The sequence below is a fragment of the Gopherus flavomarginatus genome, chromosome 1 (genome assembly GCF_025201925.1).
Source record: "Gopherus flavomarginatus isolate rGopFla2 chromosome 1, rGopFla2.mat.asm, whole genome shotgun sequence".
Taxonomy (NCBI): domain Eukaryota; kingdom Metazoa; phylum Chordata; order Testudines; family Testudinidae; genus Gopherus; species Gopherus flavomarginatus.
In genome coordinates this window covers 229,054,477-229,077,972 of record NC_066617.1, presented here as the reverse complement: position 1 = coordinate 229,077,972, position 23,496 = coordinate 229,054,477, and the positions used below count along the sequence as shown (strand labels likewise).

Below are 23,496 nucleotides of genomic sequence, written 5' to 3'. Positions count from 1 at the left end.
GTCAAGTCAGGTGCATGACAGCTCCCTGGCACATGCCTCGGTAGAGCTTATCGTTCCCACTACGCCAGAGACATTCGCTACGGCGAGAGAACTGATTGCATTAACGGAGCCCACCCTGCCTCAACCCCCGGCACCACCGGTGCGGGTTATTCAATTGACAGGCAAGCCTGCCATGGTAAGACCACCTTCCATTGGCACCACAGGCAGAGAGCACTCAAGATCGAGGTCCCGCCAACGTTCTCGATCTCATCACCACTCCAGATCCAGGCGCCGCTCGCAGTCCCGGTACTGATCTCCTCTTCAGTACCGGTCATACTCGCGGCACCACTCGAGATCCCGCTCACCGGACCAATACTCCAGGCACTGGTCCAGCTCCTGGCACCGTTTGCACCGCAGCCGCTCTCATCATAGGGCATCAAGATCCCGGTTGACCTTCCAGCACCGTGCCGGTCGCAGGTCCCGATCTCACACTCGGTACCAGTACGGATCCCGGTACCGCTCTCCGGTGCGGCACGAAATACGGTACCCTAGAGACAGGGCTCATCCTCAAACGGTCTCCGCCCCACCATTGCCATCGCCGCACGCGTCTGAGTCATCGCACGCTGATAGTGCCGCCTGTGCTGATTCAGAGACACACAGCCGTGTTCTCCATGAGGCTCAAGGTCCAGACCAAGGTCCTCATCAGTGGTCCTTTTGGACGCCTTGGGAATATCATCAGGCCCAAGGCGAACGCACGGTACCATCACGTTCCACTCCGTCGGAACATCGCGCACCGGAGGCCACTGTTAGCCGCCCCCTCCAGCGGGTACAGATCAATCTCCTCAGGCACCGGACCCTCAGGTCCTCCAGGACCCTGACTTACCTCCTGACCAAGAGTCCCTACAGGAACCACTCGTACTGGGTCTGTTGTCCTCCTCTTCACCCGATGAGGCAGTAGCCGGTACATCCTCATCGGGCCCACCCCCCATCGACCTCCGAGCTCACTAGGACCTTCTGAGGCGAGTCACCTTAAATATCAATCTCCAGGTGGAGGAGGTCCCGGAGGTTGAAGACCCGGTAATAGACATACTGTCGGCGGATGCCCCAACCCGCGTAGCTTTGCCATTTATCCGCTCCATCCAAGCCAAAGCGGACACAATCTGGCAATCTCCGGCGTCTGTCCCTCCTACGGCCAGAGGGGTGGAAAGAAAGTACATGGTACCCTCCAAAGGGTACGAATACCTATATACCCACCCTCCTCCTTGCTCCCTGGTGGTTCAATCCGTCAATGAGCGAGAGCGCCATGGCCAGCAAGCCCCCGCCCCAAAATCCAGGAGGCTAGACAGATGGACCTGTTGGGACGTAAAGTCTACTCTGCAGGGGGCCTCCAACTTAGGGTGGCTAACCAACAGGCCCTGTTCAGTAGATATAATTATAACACCTGGTAGTCGGTGGGTAAGTTCACTGAACTGGTCCCACAAGACTCCCGCCAGGAATTCCAAGCCCTTCTGGAGGAAGGAAGGAAAGTGGTACGGACTTCCCTGCAGGCCTCTCTCGACATTGCCGATTCGGCGGCCAGAACCGTGGCCTCGGGAATCACAATGAGGAGGATCTCGTGGCTGCAAGTGTCAGGTCTACCTCCTGAACTGCAACACACCATCCAGGACCTGCCGTTTGAAGGCCAGGGCCTTTTCTCCCAGAAAACGGACCCTAGGCTACAGAGTCTTAAGGACAATCAGGTGATCATGCGTTCCCTTGGGATGCACACCCCACAGACCCAACGAAGGTATTTCCATAGCCAGCCTCAGCACCCTTACCCCCCACCCAGACCACAACAAGACTTTGGCAGAAGGCGCGGTCGCGGGAACCGCAGATGGCAATCTGGGTCCCAAGGCTGCCACAATACCGGTCCCGCCAAACCAGCACCGGGCCCGAAAGCGAACTTTTGAAGGTGCGCCCGAGAGCAGAGCACCAATCCTTCCCCAGGATCCCCTTCAGTTTTTCAGCCACCTTTCCTCCTTCCTCCCTGCGTGGTCCCAATTAACCTCGGATCGTTGGGTCCTACGCACGGTGGAATTTGGATACCACCTCCAATTTATTTCGTCCCCTCCCTCTCACCCTCCCCTCCCCGTCCCTCTTCAGGGACCCCTCTCACGAGCAATTCCTCTGGCAAGAGGTTCGTATGTTCCTCTCAATCGGAGCTATGGAGGTGGTACCGGAGGAATTAAGAGGAAGGGGATTTTACTCCCGATATTTCCTAATCCCCAAAGCAAAAGGAGGTCTTCGACCCATCCTGGACCTGCGAGGACTCAACATGTTTTTAAAGAAGTTGAAGTTCCACATGGTATCCCTGGGGACCATTATCCCATCCTTGGATCCCAGAGACTGGTATGCTGCTCTCGACATGAAGGACGCATATTTCCACATTGCTATTTATCCCCCGCACAGACAGTACCTACGGTTTATGGTGCACCGCCAACATTTTCAATTTGCAGTTCTTCCATTTGGCCTCTCTACGGCCCCTCGCGTCTTTACAAAGTGCATGGCGGTAGTGGCTGCCTTCCTCTGTCATCAGCGAATACATGTTTTTCCTTACCTAGACTACTGGCTTATTCGAGGGACCTCTGAGGCCCAGGTCACCAGGCATGTAGCCATCATCACGGATCTATTCGAGAGACTGGGCCTGATGATCAGTCTAGAGAAGTCTACTCTAGTGCCCACTCAAAGAACAGAATTCATTGGGGCCATTCTAGACTCCAAAATCTCAAAAGCCTGCCTGCCACTGCCCCAGTTTCAGGCACTAGTCTCAATTATAAAAAGCCTCCAAACCTTTCCGACGACCTTGGCTCGCACCTGTCTGAGCCGCCTCAGTCACATGGCTGCATGTACTTTTGTAACCAAGCACGCCAAACTACGCATGCGTCCCCTTCAAACCTGGCTCACCTCAGTGTACCGTCCAGGCAGAGATACCATAGACATGATGGTCCCCATTCCTCAGAGCATCTTAGACTCCCTCAACTGGTGGCTAACACCCTCCTTGGTTTGTGCAGGACTGCCGTTCCATCTGAGGCAGCCCTCAGTGTCCCTAACGACGGACGCGTCGTCTCTCGGCTAGGAGGGCTCATCTAGACCATCGTCGCACACAAGGCCTCTGGTCATCTCAAGAGCTAGCGGTGCACATAAACGTCCGGGAGCTGAGAGCAGTCCGCCTGGCGTGCCAGACGTTCCTATAACGTCTGCAAGGTCGTTGTGTTTCAGTGCTTACTGACAACACAACGGCCATGCGCTACATAAACAAGCAGAGAGGGACTCGATCCTCCCCCCTTTGTCAGGAGGCGATCCAATTGTGGGAATTTTGCATAGCCCACTCAATAGACCTTGTAGCATCGTTCTTCCCGGGGGTCTGGAACACTCTGGTAGACCATCTGAGCAGATCTTTTCGGTCTCACAAGTGGTCACTTCACCCGGACATTCTACATTCCATCTTTCAGAAGTGGGGCTTTCCGCACATAGACCTCTTTGCTTCCCGTGACAACAGGAAGTGCCAGAAGTTCTGCTCCTTCCAAGGTCTCTCCCCGGGCTCGATATCGGACGCCTTCCTAATCTCATGGAAGAACCAGCTGCTGTACGCCTTTCCACCCTTCCCACTGGTGCACAGCGTTCTCTTAAAGCTCCGCAGAGGCAGGGCTAGCCTGATCCTGATCGCCTCTGCGTGGCCCCAACACACTGGTACACCACGTTGCTGGACCACTCGATAGCCAACCCGATCCCTCTGCCCCCTCATCAGGATCTTATAACGCAGGACCACGGCAGGCTTCACCACCCAGACCTGCAATCCCTCCATCTCACAGCGTGGCTCCTGCATGGTTATCCCAGTCGGAGTTACGTTGCTCTGCCCCAGTGCAAGTAGTACTCCTGGGTAGCAGATAACCTTCCACCCAGTCTACATACTTGGCCAAGTGGAAGCAATTTTCTTGCTGGTGTCAAACACTGAATGTAACACCCACGGAGGTTCCCATTCCCTCTATATTGGACTACCTCTGGTATCTTAAAAAGCAAGGCCTCGCTATCTCATCATTGTAAGTGCACTTGGCAGCTATTTCTACTTTCCACCCAGGAGAAGGTACTCATTCCATCTTCTCCCACCCTATGGCCTTGAGGTTCCTCAAAGGTTTGGAGCATCTATACCCCCTAGTATGACGCCCCGCCCTTTCCTGGGACCTCAACTTGGTCCTGACGAGACTTACAACTCCTCCATTCAAGCCATTGGCAACCTGTTCGCTCCTATATTTGTCATGGAAAACAGCCTTCCTTGTGGCTATCACATCGGCTAGGAGAGTCTCTGAGCTTTGGGCTTTGATGGTGGACCCACCTTACACAGTGTCCCACAAAGACAAGGTGCAGTTATGTCCACATCCGGCGTTCCTCCCTAAAGCAGTCTTGGCCTTCCATCTCAACCAGGACATATTCCTCCCGGTCTTCTTTCCCAAACCGCATACATCTCGTAGAGAGCAGCAGTTGCATTCCCTCAACGTCCGTAGGGCGCTCGCCTTCTACATTGACCGAATGAGACCCTTCCGCAAAACGCCCCAACTTTTTGTGTCAGTGGCAGATCGGATGAAAGGCCTACCCGTCTCTTCTCAGAGAATTTTGTCATGGGTAACAGCGTGCATCCGTACTTGCTATGATCTAGCTCATGTCTCTCCGGGTCATATTACCGCTCATTCTACCAGGGCTCAGGCCTCGTCGGCCGCCTTCCTAGCTTGAGTGCCTATCCAGGAGATATGTTGAGGAGCTACGTGGTCTTCAGTACACACCTTCACTTCCCATTATGCCCTGATGCAACAATCCAGAGAGGACTCAGCCTTTGGCTCAGCTGTTCTACATTCTGCAGTATCTCACTCTGACCCCTTACCGCCTAGGTAAGGCTTGGGATTCACCTAATTGGAATGGATATGAGCAAGCACTTGAAGAAGAAAAGATGGTTACTCACCTTTATAACTGTTGTTCTTCGAGATGTGTTGCTCATATCCATTCCAAAACCCGTCCTCCTTCCCCACTGTCGGAGTAGCTGGCAAGAAGGAACTGAGGAGCGGGCGGGTCGGCAGGGGTATATATTTGGTGCCATAGCGGCGCCACGCCAGGGGGCGCCCAGCCGACCCACTGAGTGTTGCTAGGTTAAAATCTAGGCGCGCACACGTAATTGGAATGGATATGAGCAATACATTTCGAAGAACAACAGTTACAAAGGTGAGTAACCGTCTTTTTCAGTCTCATGATCGTTACAGCTCTTCTGATCCTCAAACAAGTGATGGGTGAATTAGAACTGATTTTATCTGATATAAGTTGTCTGTACATTTGCTCAGATATTGCTTTTTTATATATAATATCTTCTGTGTGATGTTTTTGCTCTGAATATAAAATCCCAAGTGAAAAATTAGACTAATTTACAAGATAATCTTTTCCCTAAAGTACTTCACTGGATATTTTTAGTTAATCATTTTAACCTAACAATGTGTCCTTAGCTTTCCATTTAATTAAGAATGTTTTATCTATTAGTTTTATGTTAATTCTTGTGCCATAAAGTAATAAAATATTTTGAATGTCTTTGGTTTAAAAAAATCTGCATTCTTTAACATGAAATCCAAAGATGATATATGATGACATAACATCCAAAGATTTTTCTCTGACAATATTTTTTTTCATGTTTAGGAAAAGTCCTGAAAATGTTAGTCAGTCGGAGCAACTCAAGGAGAAAGAAAAACAAGGTTTTTTCAGGGCAATAAAAAAGAAAAAGAAGAAATCTCAAACTGTAAGTATACCCAGTAGTTTCTAAAATAGTGTATATTTTCCATTGTTTTGAAGCTGCCACCTTAAAATGGGTTAGACCAATGCTTTATTGTTATATTATGTGTGGGCAAACCTGTGTACATCTATTAGCTTTGTCTTCTTTTCTTGTTCAGGATTTACCTATTTGTCTATTCAAATGTTTACTTGTTAAGGAGCTATACTTTCTACGTTTATTTGCTTACATCTAGGACCCCGGGAATTCTATTACACTTGAGGTAGGGTTGCCAGGCGTCCAGTTTTCAAGTGGCAGAGAGTTCTGTGGCACCTTATAGACTAACAGACATATTGGAGCATGAGCTTTCGTGGGGGAACGCCCGGTCGAAAAGGGACCCTGGCGGCTCTGGTCAGTACCACTGACTCGGCCGCTAAAAGTCCAGTAGGTGGCACAGCAGGGCTAAGGCAGGTTCCCTATCTGCTCTGGCTCCGTGTGGCTCCTGGAAGCAGCAGGCATGTCCCTCCAGCTCCTAGGCACAGGGGCAACCATGGGGGCTCCACACACTGCCCCTGCCCTGAGTGCCAACCCCATAGCTCCCATTCACTGGGAGCCACTCTGCTGCTGTTTGGCAAAACAATAGGCAGCATCAGAGATGCTGGAAGATGTCTGTCTTCAGACTTAGGCAGATAAGATTGGCTTACACGCAACTACACTTAGGTATTCTTCAGATTTGCATGGACTGTAAATATGCTCGTCAGAGCAAGCTTTACTCCTCATCAGTGGTGAACGGAATTTATTTATTTTATTTTATTTTATTTTGCTACAGCATTTAAGATTTCTGAATTATTGTTTCTATCGTAGAATCACCAGCTGGCTGTGAAGCCATATTGAAATGATCTGATACTGTTTACATACTGTACGCTAAGATCTGGAGCCAAAGCCCATTGGAAAGACTCCTATTTACGTAATTGAACTTAGGATCAGGCCCTAAAAGTGCATAAATGTTAAAAATTAGGGCAGTGTGCTTCACAAAACAGCCTGTACTACTGAGGCATAAAATGAATGTGAACAGAAGTTCAGTAATATAGAGTGATTGAATTTTTGTTTACAAACAAAAGTTTACAACGACTATGTAAAAACAAAAAAAAGACAAAGAAAAACTTTAATGTTGCTAAATTTTAAGATGGAGAAGTCTAGGGGGATTGGGATGAGAGTATGTATTTGTAAACAGAGATTGTGAAAAGCAGCATGCTTTTTCTACTAGTAAATTACTCATAATGGCTGTACTTGGCTTTCGAGGCATTGGTGTTTGGAGAATGTGTAGTTACTGGAGTGTTTGTAAACTGTTAGGATCTGACCCTACCAATTTAATACAAATATCAGATCAGGGGTTGGCAATATTTCAGAAGTACTGTGCCGAGTCGTCATTTATTCACTCTAGTTTAAGGTGTTGTGCCGGTAATCCATTCCAACATTTTTAGAAGGTCTCTCTCTATAAGTCTATAAACTATTGTCATATGTAAAGTAAACAAGTTTTTTAAAATGTTTTTAAGCAGCTTCATTTAAAATTAAATTAAAATGCAGATCTTATCAGTTTTGTGCAGTGGTTCTTAACTTGGGGTGCACGCACCCCCTGGAGTAGAGCCGGTGCAAGGATATTTTGCGCCTTAGGTGAAACTTGCGCCCCTCCCTCCCCCCTTGCACATGGGTTCATTGAGGGGCAAATCCCAACAAGCCTTTATGGACCCCAAGGGCTAGCCATGGCCAGGGGCTGCTCCCCAGACCAGGTTCCTCCCTCCCCGACCCCTGTACTCCCCTGGAGGGTGCACAGCCCCCCCGCGAGCCCTTCCCACCCCACCCAGGTGGCCCCTGCCTCGAGTCCACTCACCGGCTTTGCTGGGCTTGGGCCGCGCAGCAGCTCAGCAGGGAGGGAGCCGTCTTCCAGAGGCACCAGAGAGCCAGAGCGTCCCGCTTGCGGCGGCAGCAGTGAGCCCAAGACATGGAGGAGCTGGTGTGGTGCGGGGGGCAGCAGCCCTGGAAAGGCGGTGGTGCTGTTAGCAGGAAGCAGCTGTGCCCTCCTGCCCAGGCTGCAGTAGATGTATGTGGGCGCGAGCCCCCATGCACCCCCCGGCTCTCCCCTTGCCTAGGGTTACCATATTTCAACAGTCAAAGAGGGGAGAGCCCCGCCCCCATTCACTCCCTCCCACTTCCCATCCTGATTGCCTCGGTCAGAACTCCCAACCCCAGGGCTGGTGCAACCATTTAGGCGACCTAGGCGGTCATCTAGGGCACTAGGATTTGGGGGAAAGCATTTTCTTCGGCGGCAACTGCAGCGGTCGGATCTCCGGTCGCTGCCAGCATTTAGGCGGAGGGAGCTGGGGCAGGGGAGCGCAGGGAGGGCCGCCTGCAGCAAGTGGTGGGGGGGACAGCGCGCAGGGGAACTCCCTGCCCCAGCTTACCCCTGCCCCACCTCCTCCCCAATCACGCCGTGGCTGCTTCACTTCTCCCGCCTCCCAGGCTTGCAGAGCCTAAGCTGATTGGCACTGCAAGCCTGGGAGGCGGGAGAAGTGAAGCAGCCACGGAGTGCTCAGGGAGGAGGCGGGGCAGGGGTGAGCTGCTTCACTTCTCCTGCCTCCCAGGCCTGCGGTGCCAATCAGCTTAGGTGCCGCAAGCCTGGGAGGTGGGAGAAGTGAAGCAGTGTCGGGGTGCTCGTGCGTGGAGCAGGGGTGAGCTGGGTCGGGGGGGTTGCCTTGGTGGGAGATGGGGAGCTGCCGTGGGGGGGCACCTCAGGGAGGATGGGGGGAGCTGCCGCGGGGGGTGCCTCAGGGCAGGGGCTCGGGAACAGGGGAGGGCACAAGGTGGAAGTTTCACCTAGGACACAAAACATCCTTGCACCGGCCCTTCCCAACCCGCCCCTCTCCCCGCTCCTTGTCCCCTGACTGCCCCCTCCTGGGACCTCTGCCTCTAACTGCTCCCCAGAACCGCACCCCCTACCTAAGCCTCCCTGCTCCTTGTCCCCTGACTACCTCCTTTTGAGACCCCCCAACTCTAACTGACCCCCCTAGGACCCTATCCCCTACCTGTCCCCTGACTGCCCCAACCCTTATCCACAACCCTGCCCCCAGACAGACCCCTGGGGACTCCCACGCCCCATCCAACCACTTCTTGCTCACTGACAAGACCCCCCAGAACTCCCGACCCATCCAGCCCCCCCCCCCCCCCCGCTCCCTGACTGCCCCCCCAGGACTCTCCTTACCAGGCCCATGCCAGTCAAACGCTGGCTCCACGTGAAGGTGAAACTCCACATGGAGTGCTGAGGCAGCCAGAAGGGGGGAGCTGCAGGAGGGCAGCGGTGGCGGTGACTCTCACTTCCAGGAGCTGCAGATCCCGAGCGTGGTGAGGGGGGAGAGGGGACTCCTGCAGCGGATGGATGCAGGCGGTGGTCCTCGTATGCCCCCTCGCCGCGCTCGGGCTCTGCGGCTCCAGGAAGTGTGAGCCACCGCGCCTCCCACAGCAGGCTCAGGGCCCCACGCCCCAGCGGCTCACACTCCCGGGAGCCACAGAACCCCAGCGCGGTGAGGAGGGAGCCAGGGGGCGCGCCTGCCACTGGTCTGGGGTCCCGGCCGCCGGCCCTGCTCAGCCTCTGCTGGCCTGGGATTCCATTCACTCAGCCAGCCGTGCGCTAAGCGGGGCCGGCAGCCAGGACCCCGGCTGGCAGCTGCATGCCAGCAAAATCGGCTTGCATGCCAAAGGTTGTGTGCGTGCTGTAGGTTGCCGACCCCTGTATCAGATGCATGGTGTGAATGATCATGTATCTAGAAATATCTTCTACTGTGCTGGTCTGAGAGGAAGGATGGTTTCACTGCTAAGGCAGTAGATTTGGGATTTGAGTTTGATTCCAAGCTCTGATGAGACCTGCAGTTTGACTGAAGCAAGTTACTAATTTCTCTGTGCCTCAGTTTGCCTTCATAAAAATTGGGAGAGTATACCTAACTGGGAGACTCCTTACCTCACAGGCACATGGGGACAATGAATATTTTAATGATCAGATACTGGAGCTACAATCATGATAGAAAAGTCTATAAATAAAAACAAATTGCAAGTGTTTTGTGGGTATATTGTATCAGAGGGGTAGCCATGTTAGTCTGGATCTGTAAAAAGCAACAAAGAGTCCTGTGACATTTTATAGACTAACAGATGTATTGGAACATAAGCTTTTATGGGTGAATACCCACTTCGTCAGATGCAGCTGAGATTAGAAACTGTCCTTTAATAGTGCCACAACTTGCAACATATCAATCTTCTGTCAGCTTCAATGTAACTGATAGGCCTGATTTAACTCATCAAAAAGAAATTGAAAGACTCCTGCTGACTTCAGTGGGAGTTAGCGCAGGTCCTATGCAGAAGCAGAGATCTCGCCTTTTTTAAGTCAGATCTTCACTCTTATAACACTTCTCAGATCCTTTCCAGAGCCCAGAAGTGTATCCAAATGTGTATCTGACAGAACTGATTTTACTCTGTGTTTGGGAAAGTTGTGGGAGAGGAGAATAATCTGGTTCATAGCCACAGCTACAGTAATCTTATATCAGAGTATTTCTCACCGCAACCTCTTTCCATCTCTCTTTTGGTTGCAAAATCAGCAGTGCGATGCATAAATAAACCTTTTGAACTGAGCTAATGAAATACAAAGGCTCTGGATCAGATTTTTCTCTCATGCCCATCAGTATTTATACTTGTTTAGTACTATTGCCTTCAGTGGAACCATCCTGGTTTACATTGTAATGACTAGAGAAACAGGCCTGTCATCATCATCATCACAAAATGGGCCAGAATTCTAGATGATATCATGTGGGAGAAAGGGAAGCTCCCATGATTTTAGCAGCAATATATCAGCTGGCACCACATAATTCCTCCATTTAACTCTGGTTCAGCAGGTCACAACTCTTGACAGCGCACTCCTCAGAGAACATAAGTGACTCTTGGGGCTGTGTGCAGCATACACTTCTTAGGATCATGGTTCAGGTCTGTTTTATCTGTTTATCTAGTTTATATGTTAGCAGTAGTTTCAAGACAAAAATTAAGAGTTTAATCCCCCTTTTATAAATGAATGTTAGTATTTACGAAGGCTAGTTAGATTTATGCTGATGTGTGTTTCCAAGCTATTTGTACATGCTGTTGCATGGGTCTGAAAATATTTGTCTGCTCTGTTGCCCAACTAAAAATTGGTCTGTTGCATGACAGACCCAGGTAAAATAACTAGATCTAAAAAATGTGATTATGTGGTCGTAAAATGTTAATGACAGATGAGCACACTGGATGCAAGTGGTGATTAGTGAGAAGGGTATTTCCTAAATTTGCACAGGTTCTACCCTACTCTGGTTCAGCCCATCAAGGAAGTGGTGTCTCAATCTCATGTTGATGATAGAGACCTTGAAAACCTAGCAGATAAACACTGAGTCCACCTTTTCCAGACCAAGCTCTGGGCAGGAGTTCATACAGTGTGGATTAGATTATGCTGCACACAAAGCATTCAAAAAAATTGAAACAAGCTCTTTGAGCTAAGAGCACCAAAATAGTCGATGTACATGAGTCTACAAGTGCTTACTTCTGCTCTTCTCCATTCTTAAAAGAAGTGGCCAGATTTGGACCCAGAGTCTCTGATAAGAACCATAAAACCTGATCTGGGGACCTGTTGACTCCAACTGGGTCTTTGGATCCAACAAGTAAGAACTGAGGCTACGTCAGTACCAGTGTCAGTAGCCTTGACCTCTTGGCATTGTTGGCTCGCTTGTATCTGTGTACTCAATCTGTTCTGACAGTGAACTGAAGGAGTCAGTGACCAGTGTGCCACTCTGTTTGTTTTAAGGCAGTGGGAAATCATCTGAGTCTGAGCAGACCAGGATCTCTTCCAATTCCTGCTTTTGTATCTCTAACAGGACTGTTCATAGACATTATCTCAGGTTATGTGTGGACAGTACTCAGTGTGAGGTGCTCCTGTTCGGTTTAGATACAGTTCCTTGAATTTTCACCAAATACTAGGCAGTTGAGGCAGCCCACCTAAAGCATCAGGATGTTCTTTTTACTCATATTTGGATGACAAGCTTCTCAAGGCCCAATGTCGCCTTCTCTGCATATTATTTTCTTCCTATTCTGACAGTCTAGGTCTTGGGATAACCTGAAAAGGCTGCTTTCACTTCCATGCAGAGATTGGCTTCTGTAGCAGAAACTCTTAACAGCACAGTGTTAACTGCTTTTCTACCACAAGAAAAATTCATTGACATTCAAATACACATTGCTAATAAGGATACAGTCTCATGGCAAATCAAGTCGTTTCTGAGATTCTTAGGTCTCATGGACCCTGGCAAGTACATAAATGCACGTGTCTGCTTCAGAACAAACCCATTGCAACCAAATGTGGATCAAGGCTTTGAAGCCCCATTTGTGGCACTGATCTAAAATTGTAGTCTGAGAAATCAGTCTGTAAGCAGTGCCTCAGCGAGCTGACAGTGCTTCAGCATGCATTCTGGCCTGCTGGGTACTACCGGACTGTCTGTGTCTTTTGGCAAGTTTCATTTTGCCAAAGATCTCCAGTCCTAATCCTGATCCTTTCTCCTGCAGAGAGTTATTCCTGATGATTGTTCTCCCAAGAGTAGGGGTTTCCAGAGGCAATTCTTGAAGGAGTAAGGAAGGTTACTTGCCTATTACTGGAGTTCTCACAGAGGCAGTGCCTCTACAGAGCCATTTCCATCCACTCTCCTTTCCCGTTTGCTTGGAGTCCTTCCTGATGAAGCATAAAGGAACTGAGGATAATTAAAGCCTCTGTGACTCTTTTCATAACCTAGAATCAAACATTTTGATCCACATGAGAGATTATGTGCAGTCTCAACAGTCACTGCTTTCCACATGGACCCAGATCTTGTAGCATTATGGCACATACCCCATGGTGTGGCTCTGAAGAAACATGTAATTGGCTTTCTTAGAGAACATTGTGAGCACCCTTCATGGTGGTCATTTGTTTTCGTCAAAATTTGCTGAGTTACAAATAGTGTGAATCTTCAGACCATAAGATTTTAAAGGAGCTAAGCCAGCTAATGAATCTCTTGTCCTTAATTTATACAATTTCTAGCTAGAAACTAGAAGCAGAGCTGTTTTAAAAAGCTTGAATTTCACCAATATGCCTGTCTTTCTGTTAATTAATCTTAGAGTCTAAAATACTGTCAAGTTTTCCTTTATAGACAAAATAATACTGCACATATTTTATAAATTTCCACTGAGAGGGAAGTGTATCCCATTTGTGATTTTGACAATGGATGTTTGTTTGTTTGTTTGTTTGTATACTTGCACCCAGTGCCATGACTTCTGGTTGTATTCTCATACACTAAGAAACAAAATGTCAGCCAGTAATCATGCAACTGTAAATGCCTTTTTCAAAGGTGCTTTATTCAACCCTGTATCTAAGGCCCCAAACTCTTTTCAGCCAAATTAGAAATACTAATGCTTTTGTTTATTTTACAATAGTTAAAACATAGTATGATGATTGATCGTACATCTGGAAAATAAATATTACTTCATTTCACAGAACATGCAAACTTCTCTAGTAATATTTCTGCTAGTAAAATATCGCCACAATTATGGGATTGAACCACAGTCCATTGAAGTTAATGAGAGTCTTAAAATGATTGATTTTCCATTGATTTCAATAAGATTTGAATCAGGCTCTGTAGATCCAATGAAGGAGCAACCTGAACGTAGACACACATTCATTATTATTTGTACATTCTTTACATATATAGAGCGGTTTAGTGATACCTGGGATTCCTTTCATAGGCATCCTTTTCTTCAGAATAGCAGTCAATTTGAACTTTTCCAGGAAGTATGGGATCTATTAGTTATTTTTCATATTTAAAAGTACCATTTATGCATGAATATGTCAAGGACAGATCACTTCATTGAAGCACTGTTTATGCATTTAGTTTTTATATCTTATATTGCAGATAGAATCAACCAACGGGGAGAATCCAAGCATCAAGAAATCCCTCTTTCCTCTTTTTAATTCAAAGAATCATTTAAAGCATAGTTCTTCTTTGAAAAAGCTTCCTGTAGTCACTCTACCCATGGTATTAATTTTTAAGTACAGTAGCACGGAAAAATGCTCCAGTAAACTTGTTTTACTGACTACAGCAGCATGTATTCTATTTTCATGGGATCACGTTCTCTTTAAGCCAGTTAAGTATCTTGGACCAGTTCCATACATTCAAATACAATCAGCAGTCCTATCAGAATAAATCTAATAAAAAGGATTCATAATTGAGTCGTCCAAGATATACTCAAAATATAATGTATCCAGTTGCTAAGAGAGGAAGAGCCTGGGACTAAGAGTAAAAAAGGCAAATTCTCCTGAAATCAGTTACACTGTAAAACAGAGTGACTTTTCCCTTTTGTTTGACCAGTACAAATAAACTTGAAAATAATTTGGTTTATAAATTGTATTTATATTTTGTTTACAGATTGTTCTCTTATGTCCAAATTGAGTTAATCAACTATTGTAACTGCAGGCTCAATGAAAGATCAATTTTTATTAGCTTGTGCTGCTGCTGGATTTTTCTTTGTCCTAATTGTTACTGGTGACCTTTTTTTAGTGAGAGCAAATTTTGGTTGTTTGGTTTTTGTCTGTTGTTCCAGGGAATTGTGGTATGAGGTAAATCCCCTATATATTAAAAAGCTTTACATTTTCTTCATCCTCCCGTCAGGTTTTACAGAGACACAAATATGTTGAACTTGAGGATGGGGTTCCCCTGCATTTGTAGCAGCAAGACTCAGCAATATACCCAATTAAAAACAGTGTTGATCTGTTTTCATCCAGGGCAAAATTTGGCTTTACAGAACTGGCCCACGGTCTTAACTACAATATGGAATGCTATTGAAATGAGGCTAAGGCACCGCAGGGCTTTTTGTAGGCTTTTTAAAATGCTCTCTCTTCCAGCAACTAACAGCATGGGAATGCTTTTAAGGGTTGAGGTTGTAACAAATCTGCATGATATCCACAATAATATGGGGGGAAATATTTAGAGGACATTGCAACTCAGCTGCAGTAGTGGGCTTCACCTGCATTGTATAATTAACTAGGAGTCGGGGATGGTTCCTACACCTATTCTTAAGGACTTACTGAAATCCTCTGTTTATTATTATGTTGCAGATGCCCGGCAGTGATGGTCAGGATCTTTTGGCATTACAAAAAGCCATTCACTCTTCCAATCTCCAGAGCAGCAGGCAGAAGGATTGGCATCCTGAGAAGATGACAGAAATCCAAACTCACGTAAGTGTCATTTTCTGTTCCCCACACCCTCTCACTGTGGTGTCTTGACAGTGAACAGAAAAATTGCATTTGCCATTATCCTCCACTTACTTCTCAGTCCTGTGGCTGCCATTTTGCATAATTGAGAAGTAAGGAATATGAGACAGAGAGAAAAACAGTGTATTACAATCCATACAGTACATATCACCTTCTGGAAGGACATCACAAACTTTCCTCCTTTCCCCTCCCCAAGCCTTGGATTCGGGGCGGTACCGGTAGGACTATTGGAGTGGCAAAAAATCCAGGATGGAAGCCGTAATAGTCCCTGTGCCCACCTTTTAGGGTGCAAAAGCTTTGATTATATTTTTGCATTAGAGGCGCTTTCAAACAAAAACAGAATATTTGGCCACTTACTTTGAGGCAAGCTGGGCTGTAAATCTACCCCCCCCTACTCTGCCATGCACTATGTGTCTGTATGGACCATGCTGCTTGCTGGGCACTACAAGTTATCCAGTGCACTGTGATCCACTCCACTTTGAAACAGGAGCAGATCATAAGACCAAATGTTTCCCTCATTCTTTGTCTTCCAGAGCCAACCTTTAAAGTCCCTTCGGAAGCTGTTACATCTGCCCTCCTCCTCAAATCATTCTATCCCCTCTGAATCCCGCTTCCAGCCATTACCAAGTCAGCCAGCCAAAACGTCTTTTTCTGAAGTGCGAATTCACCCCATAAGTCAAACTTGCAGCAGCAGCAGCAATGTGCGTCAGGAGCCCCAATCAAAAGGCAGGCCGACACTTCAGATACCAAGCCAGATAGAACCGAGTTGGCATGTGTCTCCAGTGAACAGGAGTGCTAGTGACGGGACTTCCTACTCTGATCAACTGCCTTCCAAGAGTGGACAGAATGGGCCCACGTATAACCGAACAAACCGCTCCCGAATGCCAAATCTGAATGATTTAAAGGAGACAGCCTTGTAATGACACTCCCGATTGTACACCAATTAACATGGGAATTTGAGTCAAGGGTTTGATGGTGGTGCTGGTGATAGTAAGACTGTATTTTCAGCTTTATAAAAGTGTGCAATATGTACCTGTGGGGGCTATATTATTTGGCACCACACTGATAGTCAGGGATCATACAGTAAAACAAGATGAATTATTCATTACCAGTCATCAGAAATCTCATTGGCTGATAGTGTGTGCAATTCAGGGAGAAGAAATATGTTGCCATTTTTTCACCTTTACATTCCAGCTCAGTGCACATCTCTGTCTGAAAGCCAGGAGAGTTTAAGTATGTACTGGCACTTGGAGGGTCGGAAACAATTAGTGTCTAGACTTATGCCCTTACTACATATTTTGCTGACTAGTTTAAAACAGTGGGGTTTATGTGCTACAAGTATCCCTGTTAAGGGTTAAAGTTGAATTGTATGTCCTTAAATTTGTTTTTTAAACTTCCACATTTGATAGGATTTGTAATATTTATTTATGATGAACTAATATCGTACTGTTATAATCATATCTCTTCTGTTACAATGTAAAGTTATTTTGAGCTGTTTGAAACATTGTGAAGCAGTGCAACAGCTACCGTAGTTTCTATAAAAACTAACAGTAACATTTATATATTGCATCAGGAGTATTTTATTCTCTCTCTCTCTCTTTCTCTATATATATATAAATATATATAAATGGTAAATAACTGTCTGATTTTTTAAAATATGCTCATTTAAAAGAAAAGTATTGTTATGACACTATCTGCCATATTTTTATACATTTGTGATATAAAGTGCAGTATTATACTTCTAATAAAAGGGAGTTGAATGTGGATATGTGTGACTGTAACAGTATGAATCTTGCTCAGCTATGAGAGCACAGTGCTATAGGCATTACTATTGATAGCAAACAAAAGTATATTCATTTCAAAACTTTATATTGGCTATTTTGTTGGAGGTATTGGCTGAATGTAAGAGACTATGGAACTGTACAATAATCTGAATGTGGTATATTCTCCCCTAAATGTGCACTTAGCTTTCTCATTAGCGTCAATGGGAGTTATGCATCTGCATCAAGAGAAAAGAAACTTGGTATTGCTTATCTTTTCTCTAAAGGGAGAAAGTGCCTGTTTGCCACAAGCTAAAGCAGATGCTCTTCCACTTAATAATAGGGTGAAGACCAAAGAAATATAGCATGAGTTGCAAGTGACATGTCAAAGTTGTGACACTTACACATAGCATGGCACTGCAAATCATGGTATAAGCTTTTATGCATATATGTATTTTACATTTGGTTTAAAAGTCTACTAACTAGAAAGATAAATCTTGTATTTAAATTTAAAATGCTCTTGCACTTTTTTTTTCTTCCTGTTTCAGGATGTACTAAAATAATGATATTCAGATAGAGGTGGGAATGGTGCCGGGCAGCTTAATTTCTCCTTGTAACTCGCTATCAGAATTTTCCCATTCACAGTCAGTTTCCAGTGTCTACAAAATATTAGATGTGAGGTTTCAATCTCCTGTAGAATATTATGAAAAGAAAAAGGATTGCCTTCATAACAATGGATTTTAAGTGTAGGGCCTGATTTCCCCTCTCATACTAGTGTAAATTAGGAGCAAGTCCACTGAAGTCAAATGAGTTACACTGGTATAAACTTGGTGTAGGTGAGAGGAGCATCAGACTGTAGTGTCAGAACAATACAGTCTTTCCTACATTTAAACTAATTTGTTCAACTCTCACATCAATCTGCAGTGTAGCTCACTTTCTGCCTGTTATCTTTATATATCGATTATACTTACAGATATTCTGTCCTTTCCGAAAAGAAGTCAAGATGAGCATGAAGGTCATAATTTAGCCACAGATATAGATGTAAAAATAGCCATTTAGCAACATTTGAAGTTCCTACTTCACTGCAAAAGGAGGTAAAGTCCAAAATAATGCATTTAAGAACTTTAAACAAAATTGACACCAACACTTGCAAAAGCTGACTATAGGGTACAGTATATTTCAGGTTTGCACAGTACAAAAAAAAGTAACAAGTTTGGCAGACTATAAAGCAGGAATTCTTGATTTCTCAGCTGTCTGAAAAAAATGTGCATGTGTTGTTTTTTCAGATTTCATCTGATATATGTAATATATAAACACTATATATTATATATAATATACATGTAGTGTGTGTAAAACAGTGCTTTTTATGTCTTGATAAGCTCAGTAGACAATAATGCAATTTCTAGTTTAAGAGTGGGGCTCTAAGCAGTATTGTGTGAATGTCTGCAAGACTGGTAGCGTCCGGGTCTGGCTCTTTAGTCTTATAAGAACTTCTTTTTTCATTAAATAATACATCATTGCATTTTGCCTCTAAAAGTCGTCTTACCTTGCTGTTATGGCCGTCACACTTGCATAATCACACTGAGCCATTATGCAGATTTATAGGAAGAACAGAAGCCTCCAGTGGATTTCCCCTCAGCATGCAATAAGCTAAATAAGAGAGATTACTAATTGTGCCGTCAGTCCTTTAACCTCCTTATTGCAGCTTCAAGTGTGATTCAGAAAACATACAGAATATTTGGTGGTCCAAATTGACGAGATCTCTCTCTATCCTGTACCACAATTTCCTCTTTAGAAACTTCTACAAACTTTGAAAAATTATAACTAATCTGTAAACTGTTTGTTTAATGTATGTAATTCTCTTACCTCTGTTTGAAAGAGAGTGAAATTCTCATTTTGTGAACTGGTGTTGGTTTAAATTTTCCCATATATTTAACCCTGCCTAAATTCCCAACATTTAGTGTCTTGCTAATACAATTTGGCTAAGGCTTCCAAAGGAATCTTGTTAGGATGATTGAGATTTGCTAACTCTTGAGTAGAGAAAAGCCTATTACAGAGCAAACAATTTGTCAAGTGTGAGTTTTGATTTTCACGGAGATTATTGGTCTCTGGGTCTAACTTTGCTGTATTATATATTCAGTGGATTTACTAAGAATAAAGCAGCTAAATTAGGGTTTACGTTTCCATTCTTTGCCAATTTGTTTTGCCTTATGATGGTGTCACTAATGAGAACATAAAAGAAACAAGTTCACAGGAATTAATTAGGGTCATTTATATAACTCGAGCTGTCTAAACTTGTCTATGAATTCGGCTCTTGTAAACTGAAAAATAGGCACTTTAACCTCTTTTTAATTAAAATGTATACTCTCTACATGGACTTAAACTAGCCTCTCACAATTGCCATGAAAATTTGCTAACCTAGAAACAGATTTTTTTGCCCTTTTGACAATGATAATGAAAAAACTAATTATATGGTACTCACCGGGCGGGAGGGAGGTACATATTCTTAGCAAAGGGAATTGTGCAAGGCTGGTTGAAATTGTTAGACACTTTGCTCCACCAGCACCTTCAGAGGTTCACTGTTCCCTCTGGAACACCATCACTGCTCTGAGTTCTAGTAGAGGTCATGGTCTGAGAAGAACAGTGGGTAGCACTCTCTGCTTCAGGAAGTCAACCTGCTGCCTCTACAAATTCTCCCAACCCACAGAGCTCAGGACCAACCTCAAACTCTGAGTTCTGCTGCCAGATCATATCCAGGCTTATGAACTGAATGTATAGGTTCTAATGTCTCTGCATTTTAATGCATGTTTACAAACTACCATTCTCTTAGATCAATGTAAAGACAGGCCTCAAACTGATTCATCCTCAGATAATTTACAGACCTGTTGCCTTCCTCTTTCACAGAGGTTTCTGGGAGCAAAGGTGGCTTATGCCTTTAAAGGTGGACTGATATTATTGCAGAGGCTTGATATTATTTGGCCATTATTAAGAATACCAGTTGAGGGTCTATGCAAGATCATCTGATTAAGGAAGTTTGAAAAGCCACAAAATAAAGACTAGATTTTTATTTTCCCCACAAGTCCTTACAAGTGAGAGTTTACTATACTGCAGTGGTCATCCTTAAAAACTTGCCACTTACTGCAGATTATTTAAGGCATGTTAGGCATTTCTTCTAATAGGAGCAATGTAGTTTAGCTAATGTTGGAGATGAAATTGTTGTTTATCTAAAGTAAAATTGGCAATCTTTCAAGGGTAACCACCAGCCAGAAAGTCAATTGGGCTCCTATTCTGGTTACAGTTGTTCATGATCCTAAAGCTATTTGAGAGTCAGGCAGGTTTTAAATTTTTATACATCAAATTAATATAAGAACTATAACTATGGGTGTGAGTAGAGCTATGAGAAACATTAGAGTCGCAGTCAGTCCCACAAGGAATATTCTGAATAGCCATAATGATGTATTGCATAAGTTGTGTTGGTTGTGAACATGTGTTTAATTTCTTCTGTGTCTCTTGGCAGACAGCAGACATCCAAAAAGGGGACCACGCTGTGTACCACTCAGCTTTGCTGTTGTAGAATTGATGTATGTAGGCCCAGTGTGTGCAGTGAAGGGAGTATGGCACAGGAGATGTTAAAAAAGGTAGAGTGCCATATTTAACCATTTCTAAAATATCCTTCAAATCAGGATACTATTCTGGGAACAGGTGCCTTTCCCCGTGCAACTTCCGTTTTCTATCTGTGTCATAATGTTGACCACTTCATAAACTGAGGCTTGCAGTGAATGAGGAGAAAAGCCATTTAACTTCTAGCCTTTGGGATATTTAAGGAGCAATTTGAATAACCTTTTAAACATAGTTTGGTGTTTCTAGGAAAAGCTGGTTCCAGTAATGGAGCATCATCTTTTGGGTCAGATGTTACGAGAGAACTGCAAAGTTTTTCTCTCACCAGTCAGCCCCCAAATCACAGGAACAATCTTGGGGTAGGGGGAGACCATCTCTTGATGGAAAAATCCCTTGGCTGAGTGGCCTGCTTTAACACCTTCTGAATGTATAAGATACAAGTTTGATAGATTTAGATTATAGTTTACCTGCACTTAGTTCTGCGTGGCTGTTGTTCATGATCAAGGGTATCTTGGTGTTCAGGCAATTGGTTGGAGCAAGAGGACCTCTTGGAGACCATGACTAAATGTAAGATGCACAAGAGCAGTTGTAGGGGTAGCCATCTCTGTGTTGTCCATTTGGATGCTCTCCCTCCATTAAAACAATGTACTGTGTTACTATCCCAACCCTTCTGGAGAATGTAGTTCAAAACATATAGCCAGATGCACAGGACGTTTGGTGTCTCAGCCCAAGAGATCGAATGTGGAGTTGATGGCTTAAAGGCTAAGAGATCAGGAATGTAGGTCTGGACCTGTCCTGTCCTCTCTAGGAGTTGATCTACCTCCTCACTCTTACAGAATGTGGTCAGGGTTTGCTTCGTTGGCCCTCAGTTTACCGTTGACTTATAAAATGTTGTAATTTTTACAGGAAAAGATCTATAAAGTATTCCATCTTACACTTTAACATAAGAGAATTATGTGCTCTTAGGAGCCTAATAGCAGAGCTTAAGTTGGCCTTCATCTGAATGTGCTTCTAAAAACCTCTAAGCCAGCTCAGCTACGCTCATGGAATCTTAATGTCATCTTTGCACTGCTTTTCAGTCTTCCCTTTGTGCCCTCCATTTATTTCCATGTAGTTGTCAAATATTGAAGTTGCCTTGTTCTTTGCTATTGCTCTAGCGCAGATTATCAGGGAGATAGAGGCCTTATCTATTACTCCACCCTGGTTTGCTGCTCTATGCAGAGACAGCTATCCTTAGACTTGCTCAGGATTTTCTTCAGTTTAATTTTTCACTTCATCCAAGGAAGAAATCTTATCTCATTGTCCCATTTCCCCCCCGCCCTCCATCCAGGGGAAAAAAAACCAACCTCTATGATGAGTTAGAACAGTTTAAAAAAAAAAAAAGGCACCTGGACTAAGCTTTCACATGTTTGTCTATGTGCATTCTGAGGAATGCCTCAGAAATAGAGGGGGACGTCATAAACATACAGGACTGGATATGGCAGCTCACAGTAACTGATTCCATTAAATCTCCAGTTGCCAAAGCCAGTCTGCAGCACAGAATGTGAATTTCTGCAAATCTATTGAATCTGAAGTGCTTTGTGTAAGCTCTTGAGATACACTCTCTGTCATCTGATTTATATCACGGTTTAGTAAAAGGCTAAGTCCAAAGTATAGGTTGTGTCCTCAGCTTGCTGTCTCCCCAGCAAGGTGTTTTTGTACTCCTATTTTAGGTGCATCATACAAAAGGATATGTCTCATCAAAAGGAGTAATTTCTGACCTATAAATTTAGATTATGTGGAACAATGATCATGAACTGAAATCCTCCCTGAAAGTGTAATGTTATTGGAAACTCCATTGAAGCATTTGTAAATCTGGTTAATTTGTGAAGAAAACCATTCAGGACTGCTTAGATCTCCACTGTCAAATACTGAATTATATGGTCTCAAAGGAAGAGGGATGGCAAAAGAACAAGGCTTGGAGAACTTGATGATAATATTTTTCACTACCTGGCAGAAAGGGCCAAAAGTATGAGATTGTGGAGGTAATTTTTCCAAACTTCCAAATTTATTGGTTAAGAATTACCCACTTCCATTAGCAGCTATTAGAAATTCTAAAATGCACAGACTTTTAAATCTACCATGCTTTCTGTTGTGGAAGGGATGTGATATTGTATTAACCTTTTTAATCCTTGAATACAAACTGATTTTAAAATGTGTTGGATATGTAAAGAAGACTTCACACAAGTTAATAAACCATGTGTAAAGTGTTTATATACAACTCTTTGTATCATGTTGTTGGTACACCGTATCAATTATTTTGGGGCATGTATTCCATTCTTAACTTCTGTACAATTTCTATTGTTGCTGTAAATATTATAAAAGAGAGAAAAATATCCTGTGGTAACCTTAATTATCAGCATGGAAATGGTTAATTTTTACTGAGCACAATGTATTTTTGACTGGGCCTTCCAAACTATGTCTTTAATAAAATGCAGGTTTTGCACTAGAAAACTGAGGTTCTCGTGGCTAATATTACTCAGAAAGCATTTCACACCACAGCTATGGAGTTTCTTTTGACATATTAGCTTGTCTCTAACCTTTCATTGTGTCACTACATGCTGGAGGTGTTAATCCAGATGATCAGCATTGGATCGGAATTTAGAAATGTGCCTCAGTAGACACATTTTGTTCCTGGATCTTGACCTCTTCCCAGTTTGAGATATTTGGCTTGCACCAGTCCCCCTGAAAATTCTTGGCCTAGGTGTTCAGAGCTTGAACATACTCCTTCCACCTTTATGCCAGAGTTTTCTGTGATGGGTGCTGACGTACTATTCTTTTTGGGCCATGTCTTATCCATTAATATCCCAGCTTATGTTTCTTATTTTGCAGCAGGGAAAGCAAAATCTTTCCCTCTCCCTCCTCAAGCGGCCAAAATTTCTGGGGCTTTGCCCCTTGAAGCGTATCCACCCCAGTCATATTGTCTCCATTTGTTGCCCGCTCACCACTTGTTACAAAAAAAG

General features: G+C 44.5%; 1 protein-coding gene across 2 annotated transcripts in view; it reads left to right on the top strand.

The window, feature by feature from the left end:
• Window positions 1-22,991, top strand: part of CDKL5 (cyclin dependent kinase like 5) — a 153,594-nt gene extending 130,603 nt beyond the window's left edge. Inside the window, exons 17-20 of one of the 2 annotated variants that reach the window (XM_050936492.1) lie at window positions 5,692-5,791; window positions 13,759-13,881; window positions 14,961-15,080; window positions 15,650-22,991. In XM_050936492.1, the coding sequence (XP_050792449.1) occupies window positions 5,692-5,791; window positions 13,759-13,881; window positions 14,961-15,080; window positions 15,650-16,036 (730 nt within the window). In that variant the 3' untranslated portion in view covers window positions 16,037-22,991. The remainder of the gene's footprint in view (window positions 1-5,691; window positions 5,792-13,758; window positions 13,882-14,960; window positions 15,081-15,649) is intronic. The other variant, XM_050936493.1, reaches the window with a different exon arrangement.
• Window positions 22,992-23,496: the final 505 nt, after the last annotated feature.